Source organism: Mastomys coucha, unplaced genomic scaffold, assembly GCF_008632895.1.
Source record: "Mastomys coucha isolate ucsf_1 unplaced genomic scaffold, UCSF_Mcou_1 pScaffold1, whole genome shotgun sequence".
NCBI lineage: Eukaryota > Metazoa > Chordata > Mammalia > Rodentia > Muridae > Mastomys > Mastomys coucha.
The window spans coordinates 27,038,501-27,048,010 of NW_022196891.1; the positions used below are offsets into that span (position 1 = coordinate 27,038,501).

At 42.4% G+C, this 9,510-nt stretch overlaps 1 protein-coding gene across 1 annotated transcript in view; it reads right to left on the reverse strand.

Annotated features, from left to right (window-relative positions):
- Positions 1 to 1,345: 1,345 nt before the first annotated feature.
- Positions 1,346 to 9,510, reverse strand: part of LOC116070094 (C4b-binding protein alpha chain-like) — a 44,994-nt gene continuing 36,829 nt past the window's right edge. Inside the window, exons 11-13 of the mRNA XM_031341288.1 lie at positions 4,848 to 5,015; positions 1,896 to 2,071; positions 1,346 to 1,563 (exon numbers count right to left, since the gene is read on the reverse strand). Coding sequence (XP_031197148.1) covers positions 1,396 to 1,563; positions 1,896 to 2,071; positions 4,848 to 5,015 — 512 coding nt within the window. The 3' untranslated portion in view covers positions 1,346 to 1,395. The remainder of the gene's footprint in view (positions 1,564 to 1,895; positions 2,072 to 4,847; positions 5,016 to 9,510) is intronic.

Below are 9,510 nucleotides of genomic sequence, written 5' to 3' on the forward strand. Positions count from 1 at the left end.
CTGCACCCTGCTCCTAATATCCTTGGCCTATTCTGAACCTACAAACAACTCCATGATAGTGGGCCCCCTTCTTTCAGTATGTTTTGTTGCCACGGTGGGGTCAGTACTGCTGGACTCAGTAAGTGGATGCAAACCCCCAGGCCCTCATCAGGAGGAGGCTAGCTCAGAGACATGTTCCATATGTCCTCAGGGAGCTGTCACTGTGACTGGGTCCCTGGGGGCAGCAGCCACAGCAGCCTCTTATAATGGTCCCTCTTTGGCTCTCTTTCTTTTTCTGTCTTACCACTACCCCGCTCAGTGCTCACCAGAACCTTCTAGGTAAGTCAGCTGCCCCAATTGCTTGTATGTTGGAGCAAGTCACCTGTTGCTATTGGGCAATACCTTTTATGGTGGCAGACATGAGCTTTCCATGCCACACATGTTGCTCTCACAGTTCAGGCCCATCTGTCTCACCTAAGGCCCACTTAAAATGTGCTGTGTACCACGCCTCCTTGTAGTATGTTTGCGGAAAGTAAATGAAGAGACGATAGTTCCCTACAGGGCTCCATGTGAAGTGACAATGGGAGGCACTTAGACAAGAATGAGGATGGCTCAGAGGAAGCAAGGATGGTGCCTACAAAGAGAACTCAGATACAAAGACAGCAATACAGGCTTTCTCCTCGGGTATCGGGAGAGTGACTCCAGCCATGTTATTTCACTACTTAGGAAAATGGCGATCAAATCAGATAGAAGCCTTGAAGAACACTCAGATGGCTGATGAGATTTTCATAGTCATCAGTCCTTTCAACTTCCTTCTCTCAGGTTGGAGTAAAGTCAGAAAGACAACTACATGAGTCCCCTTCACAGAGGTGATGGCTTGCACATGGCCTGGATGAAAGACAATATTCACAGTTAACAGGAGGCTGGGTATCCTTCAGTGGGTAGCTTAGACCAGGCTGGTTGTGTGTGGGAAAGGGTATGAGGAATGTTGAGAGTTACTCTGAACACTAAGGACTTGGATGATGAGCACATGTGAGACTATGAGAGACTGAACAGTCTAGGGACACAGCAGAGTGAGTGAACCCAAATGAATTGTGTACCTTAAACTTTTAAATAAATGTATCATTAATTTTATACAGAAGTAAGTGAATTACAAGAGCAAAATTAATTTTTAATTGGAGAAATGTACACATTGCATTCAGAAAAGCAAATTTATGAGCCACAAGATGATTAATTCTTTCATAAACTTACATTATGCTTTAATGAATTATTCTAAGCAGATATTTATTACCATTATTTATTATTATTATTTAGACTGGTGCCAGAGTTACAAAGGTTGCTAAATGCAGACAATCTGCTTGGTACTAAAGTCAGAAAGCTAATGAGGTACTTCTTCCTCCTTGAGAGAATATCCAGTCATGACTTCTGGTCAGTGTGTTTTGCCTTGTCTATCTGGAGCTCTAATAGTTCGATCTCCAGAGCCAGCTTATAGACCTCCAGAGCCATTTTCACTTCATTTGAGTTTGGCAGACATTGCATAATCTTCTTGCCTGCAAACACAGGCTCACAGTCTTTAGAGGCCTCCTGAAAGAAATGCAGGTTTGGGATAGCAGTGAGTGCCTCAGCTGGTCATCAAGAAATAGGGCCACAGGGTATTACGTGCCCTAGAAAAGTAGAAGGCATTCCTAGGTCTATGGAAGCTCACTTTTTACAGGATTCAGTGTTTCATATACTCAAATGAAAATAGAAAAATGCTCTATGCCAACTCCCCAAATGACTTGAAAAACAAAACAAAACAAAACAGGTTCTCTGAATAACTTAGATATGGTCCACAGCAAGTCAGGGGCCAGCGCTACTGACTGAGAAAAGCATTTTAGTGTTTGATGGCACAGAAGTTCTTGATCTGTGTGACTTACCTGCTCACATCTGGGCACCTCTGGGTACCAGGTTCCATTCTCTGAACAAGTGATGCTTTGGGAGCCCAGCATGACAAAGCCAGAGTAACACTGGATGGTGACATTCTCAGACTCAACATACTGATCCTTATCAGCAGACAGCATTCCATTGCCTATCTCTGGTTTCTGACATAGAGCTGTAATGAAAACATGTTTTAGATAGCAGTGATCTGAGGGAAGAGACACAGTAATAGACTACAGGTAAAAAGAATGAAGTGAACCTGCATGTAGCTTATTCTGTTTTCCATTTATTTGTTAGCAAAATATTGAACATTTCTGGCAGTGTATGCGTATAATATGATTTTGACTTAAGTCTCAAGATACTCCTGCTAAGGGAGTATATTATCTTTCTGTTTTGGAAAAAAGAAAATTCAGGTACAGAAAATGTAAGACATTTGTCCATAGGTGTAATATGTTTAAACAATAATATGACCTGATATTTTAAAAGTGTGTATGACCCCAGACTCTCCTGGGACATACTAACTCTTACTGCAAGCAGCACTGCAAGACTCTGACCCTAAGGTTCTGATATTTTTATTTGTACAGTGAGAATAATTGTGTTACATCATTAATTACTGCAAGTGCAGCTCTACTAATAGCAGTTAAACATAAAATAAGACCTAATCCTGAATCCTCCTGCTCCCTACAACTAATTGACACTGAGTTTTCTCAACATACATCATCTACATCATGGTAGATGGATGATACTTTGGCAGAAGTTCTGGTAACAAAACCTATCACTCTAATGTTTGAAAGTAGCTCAACAGAGTCTGCCCTGAAGCCAGAACAAGATTTATTGAAAATTTTCTATAGGACCATGTATGTAATTACAAAACATTTGGCCCCCCAGAATACTTGTACCACATAGATAAGGAAAGTGACAATGTGAGCTTCCTCATGAAGGTTGGTACTTGGGACTGAGAGAAAGATGTAGAGGGAACTAGTGGTGTATATAGTTTTATGGTTTTATATAGAATATCATATGTTCATAGTTTTTATTTAAAAAGAAAAAATTGGCTCTATCAGAAGTCTGTGAGTTCAGGTAGGCCGTCAACCTTTCTCTGTCTCTGTCTCTGTCTCTGTCTCTGTCTCTGTCTCTGTCTCTCTCTCTCTCTCTCTCTCTCTCTCTCCTCTCTGTCTCTCAGCATCCTCCCATCCTACTCCAAACCCACACCCCCATGCCCTCCTAGCTTCCTGCTAGCCTACAACTACCACAGAGACTCCCCACTCTATCAGAGACTACACAGACTATTAACCAGGCAAAGCTTCCAGAGATGGGACTTGGACACCAATCCAGCCACAAAACCTTTGACCTGTAATCTATCCTTCCTGCTAGTTGTACTCGGCAATGGTAACAGAACTTGGTACAAAACTTGTGAGAGTGCCAACCAATGACTGGTCTACCTTAAGGCCCATACCCCATGAGGAAACCCATGCCCAACACTGCCTAGACAACCAGGAATCAGAAGCTGTCTGGCCCAGAGACCTATGATAGAAAAAAAATCAACAAAATGATTCCTAGTGATACCCTTATGTATTTATAGATGGTGCTTAGCCAGACTGTCATTAAAGGGGCTACCAGTGGTGGGAGCAGATACAGAGACCCACAGCCGAACAGCAGGCAGAGAGGCAATCCAATTGAAGATCTCCATTGGGCCCCTTCCCTTGGAGCTTGAGGAACATTGTGGAAGAGAGGAAGAAAGAAATATAGGTGATAAAGGGGTCAAGGAAACCAGGAGAATGAGGCTCAAGGATATTAACTAAGCAGAGCTCATAGGAATTCAGAGACTGAGATTGCAATCGTGGACCCTGCGTGGGTCTGAGCTAGGTCCTCTGCATATATGTTATAGTTGTTAGCTTGACATCTTTGTGGGACCTCTAACAGTGAGAATGGGGTGTCTCTCTTCCATCAGTTTTTGAAACCGCTTTCCTCCTGGGTTGCCTCACCCAGCCTTGATATGAAGGTTTGTGTCTAGTCTTATTTGATTTTGTTATGCTATATTAGGTGGGTACTTCTGGGAGGCAGTTCTGCTCATTTCTGAAGGGAAATGAAGGCAGAATGGATCAGGGGGAAAGAGGAGGTGGGATTGTGGGCGGGGGGGGCAGGTGGGAAACTGGAGGGAAAACTGCAATGGGGATGTACTGAAAACACAAAGTTAAAAAGGAAGGAAGAAAAGAAATGCATATCATTACAAGAAAAAAAAACAATGAAATATTTTGTCCTTCATCTGGCAGGGAATAACTTTGCTATTGTAAGGAGAAATTAAAGCTTTAAACCTGTGCTGACTAAGAAAAAAGTTATGGGCCTAAGAATCCATCACAAACTGGCCACATAGGCCTGGGAAAGAGCAAACAAGTTGTTAGATATCATAAGAGCTGGCAGGTCAAGAAGACATAAAACTATAAACATAGAGGAAAACATGTCTAGGCAAACGAGGACATGTCCAAGGCCCAGGCCTGCAAAGACGCGCCTGGCGGACACTAAGTAATGGACCATCTGGTCCTCTCAGATATGGTTTAAGGTCAGATGCTCTGTTGACTCAGATTAACACCAACCTTAGGAATTTTCCATTCTGTTCTGCACGTAATAGTTAATATTTGAACTAGCCAATCATGTATGACCACACTGATCCCTTTGTTCCCTCAGTCCTTTTTCCTATAAAAAACCCCTAACTTTCAAGCCTCGTGGTCGGCTCCTCTATCTCCTGCGTGAGATAGGTGTGGTGCCAAACCAGGGCGTCCTGAAATTAAAATATACCTCTTGTAATTACATCAAGATGTGGTCTCTCGTTATTCCTTGGGTGTACGTCCTCCTGAGATTTGAGTGGGGGTCTCCCCCAGGGGTCTTTCACTATCCAGTCCTGACAGCAATTCTACCCCCGTGGTCATGGGGTGGAAAGGAGATGCCACTACCTTTACACTGTGGAGCTGCTGGCCATTTTGAAGAGATGCAGTAGATGCTTGCCTCTCCAACCAGTCTGTATCCTTCATCACATTCATATGTAGCCTTAGGATCTCTGATGAATGAATACTGAGATTTTGTATAACGTCCGTGGGCAATGTCAGGCGGAAAATCACAACCTTGATGATGAAACATGGGAGAGAAGGTGAGCTTGTAAAGTGTGTCAAACAGCACTTCTCAGGATCTATGTATCTTGGATGCTTCATGCTATGCTTCCTTCTTCCCTACCTGTAAGACCACTGGACCAAAGCCACGCCCTTGCACTACCTTCCTGGAAGTCTTAGGTTCAGGAACTTGGATGCTTCAAACCATACACTGGAATACTTTGGATTGTCAATTTTCTCTGGTGACCTATAAGTTAAAGGCTTAGCACCCAGGTGATACTATTGGGCAGTGTTGGAAACTACAAGGTGAGGCCTCATGGGAAGTCCTTAGGTCACGAGGGGCTTGCTCTTTGCAAGAGAATGTGTATCTCCTGTGCTCTCCTCTCTTTCTTTGTTCTCTGGCTCATGATTGTGCAAATTGTTTTGCTCTAGCTTACACTCTTGTCATGATGTGTCACCTTTACACAAGTCCAAAAAGCAATGGGGTCAATAGAACCAAATCTGAAGCAAACCGAACCTTTTCCTCTAAGTTAATCGTGTCACGCGTCTGTGGTACCGCCAGAAAGCTGACAACACAAGCCGTTCCTCTTTCCTTCCTTTTACAGACAATTCATTTACAGTGTTTGGGGTCCATATCTTATATAAAGGCTGGATCCCATCCCAGGTTATACCTTGTCTGTGGTGTACAATATACGATCAATTCAATATTTAATACCAAGATGTATAGAGGATGCCAAAAATTTTTTCACTAAAACAATTAGGATAGTCGAGTTAAAGACCCTGGTAATGGAGAGAGGGGGTGTCTGCTTTCCCTGCTTTCCTGAGAACAGTAAATAAATCTCTCAAACCTCTGCCCTTTGCATGCCTATAATTAAGGTGTGTGCTTTCTTCCTGCTGGTCCACACAGACAGATCCCATCAGGATGAGAGGAATGTGGGAACAGACCATAGAGCTTGACCATACCTATGCTAGCTTGAAGCTAGAACTACCCTCTCATTACCCACTCCATCTCTTAGATATATGGCTCTTCGTTAAAACAGTAGTTGAGACAAAGTTCCAAGTCACTGCTTTGGAAGAGTTACTTCCTGGGTGCTTCTTTTGGGAAATGTTCTTAAACTTCTTTCTATTTTTAATCTTACCCATTGGTCTGTTGTTTCGGTAGAGCGACTCTACCACAGACTTTGGAGGACTGTAGGAAATTGAAACACATCCTAAAATATGGCAAAGATGTCAATGCACCTGTAATCTCTGAGTCGTCGCTCTGTAGCCAAATAGCTCACCCATCGCCACCAAGAAAAATGTTTACTGCGTGCTTTGTTTTAGAAGAAAATTTAAAGAAATATAAAAATGATGACTTGGAAAAGTCAAGAGCGTATATTTTTAGCTTAGGTCTTGGGCTATAATAACACCTCTATCTCCGTTACAGTAGAGCCTAAAATTATCTTGACCATCTGGATATCCATCGCACATTACATTGACCTAATATAATCATTAATTTATATATAATATATAGACAGATATTACAATAACTATATAGCTATATATTATAATATATAATAAAATTATATATAATATATGAATATATAATACTAAAATGAATTGTACTGCAGAGAATAAAATGGCTAGCATGATGATATCATGGTACTCCAATGTAAAGAATATGAACAGGTCTGTCACACTGATAAATACTAGCTTATTCACTGAAGCCAAAGTCCCATGATTTCCTCTTGCCCATCCTACTATCCGGAAGGGAAGAGCTTGACATTTAAAGGGCAAGCAAACCTTTTCAGACTTTAGAGGCTGCATGATCTATATACTTGAGAATATTGCTCTAACCCAATACTGGATGACACAGGAGACTGCCGCGTCTGAGTGATGCTTCATGTTGGAAAAAAAATGTTTAGCAGATCTGGGTCCATCTATAATGAAATCATGCTGATGCTAGAGACTCTAGGATTGGACTTATGTGTGCTGAAGCCGTTTATAATAGGGAGATCTTCAAATGCCCGTGGGACGATCACATCGCGGACTATTGAGATCCTGAAGGAAGGCCATGCACTGCAGATGAGAAGTGCATGCCAATTAAAACACAAACTCTGGCATTTTACCATTTTACTTAACTCCTTAGAGGGATGAAGGCCCTGACCTTGGGCCAATTGACCATATAGCCAGAATCATTTGTCATGAGTGACATCTGTAAAGTGTATCAAGTTGTAAAGTCAGGCAAGTGAGAATCCATTTTAAAACAGAAATGGAAGATCTGGGATCAAACATCGGGAGAATCTGATGACGTCTGAAAATGCACCCCAGAACGCTCCTTCTCTGCTGGTGCCTGGCTGCTGCTGCATGAGCATCTCGGCTCACACTACTGGCTATAGGATTATCCATCCTAGATCACTAGCTTGAAGAAGAAATGTTTCCAACTGCCTTACAGATAGGCATTTTGCATGTATGTGCAATTTGAAATGAATAGAGATTACATTAAACCTAGGCAGGGCGATCTTATAAAACAGTAGTAGAAGGTGGCCTTTGAGATAGACATAGCTGTATGGGGCACACCTGAAAAGAAGTGGCCTCAGAACAGATTACATTGGGATTAGTGAGATAAAGTGAAGGCTCTGTCTGGCCATGTATCTTTAAGGAGAAAGGTTGGAACACTGGGCACATTTTGACCTGGTATAGAAGAAGGTAAGTAGACAGGAGTGGACATGAATTCTGAAGTTCTTATTATGTATGTTAACTGCAGAACACGCCCTATAGAAGAGATGTTAAAGGACCAAGTTGAAAAACAACATGCCTCTGCCAGTTAAAGTTGGATGTCTCCTGTCACTGTCTTTTTTTCACTACCACAATCAAATGGGTAGACCAAAGGATAGAAAGAGCAGAGTTTGCCAGGATGCTGAGGGAAGATATGCAGGGGCCAACAATGTGAACTCCCATTCAGCAAGGCCAATCATCACCTCTGAGTTTCCAACACTCCAGAAATGATTTCCTTGACACTGTGGCTAGATGTAACCAAAGAGCCACAGTAGAAATTTGTCTTTATCAGACCCCTTGTACCTTGGAAGTATGTAATTCATTTTGATACACAAGTATTGCAGACATGAATTTGCCTTTCTTGACTGCTCAACCTCAGACATTATATACTTTAAGGATTATAGAGTAGATTGGTTATGCAACCCCAAAATATAATTGCTATATTGATCATTTGGAAATGAAGGAAACTCGAGAAACTAGCTGCAGAAAGGATCTACCAAAACTCCCATTTTCTTATCTAGAGCAAACCATAAAAATTTCCTTTGAGAAAGAGGCCTTCTTTGTACCAGCACAAGAAAATGTCAGCAGAAAAGGGAGACCATTGCTGCTGCAATGTATCTGCACACTAAATTCTTTAAAATAACCTGTATATTCTACTAGCTTTATACCCCCTTACAGATCTCCTGGTTATGATAAGCAGACTCTCCACTTGGGCCTGAAGATGCCTGGTAGATGTCTTGTGTCCTAACGCAGCATAAAGCTTAGGAGCTCTGCCTCCATTTCTTAAAAAGGCAGTTCCTGGGGTTCCTTCCAGTCTGTCTGGGCTGGTATCCTGAGCGGACCTTGGGCACAAGCTCCGCAGCCAGTCCCACAACACCCAGAGGAAGCTCCACTCCTAGGCACTCTGACACACCCAGGATCAGAGGTGAAGATGAACCAACATCTGTCCCAACACTGGAAGTAACTGGGACCAGCAGGACCAGGCACAAAGGAACTCCACCAGCCCAGTGACTTGGGTTCCTTCTGGTCTGTCTGGATTGGTGTCCTGAGCAGACCTTGGGCACAAGCTCTGCAGCCAGTCCCACAACACACAGAGGAAGCCCCACTTCCAGGTGATCTAATAATCCCAGGATCACAGGATCACAGATTCACAGGATCCCAGAGACAGTTTGACTCTGAGGAGTTCTGACACAACCAGGATCACAGGAAGGACAGGCTCCAATCAGATTTGGCAAGCGCAGGTAGCACTAGAAATAACCAGATGGAGGGGGGCAAGTGTAAGAAAATAAACAACACAAACCAAGGTCACTTGGCATCATCCGAACCCAACTCTCTCACCATAGCAAGTCCTGGACACACCATTACACTGGAAAAGCAAGATTCAGATATAAAATCATTTCTCATGATGATGATACAGGACTTTAAGAAAGACATAAATAGCACCCTCAAAGAAATACAAGAGAACACAGGTAAACAGCTAGAAGCCCTTCAAGAGGAAACATAAAAATCCCTTAAAGAACTACAGGAAAACACAATCAAACAGGTGAAGGAAATGAGCAAAACCATCCAGAATCTAAAAATTGAAATATAAACAATAAATCAGAAAGAGAGACAACCCTGGAGATAGAAAACCTAGGAAAGAAATCGGGAGTCATAGAAGCATCACCAACAGAGTGATGAGAGATACAATACAAGAGATAGAAGAGAGAATCTCAGGGGCAGAAGACACCATAGAAAACATTGACACAACAGT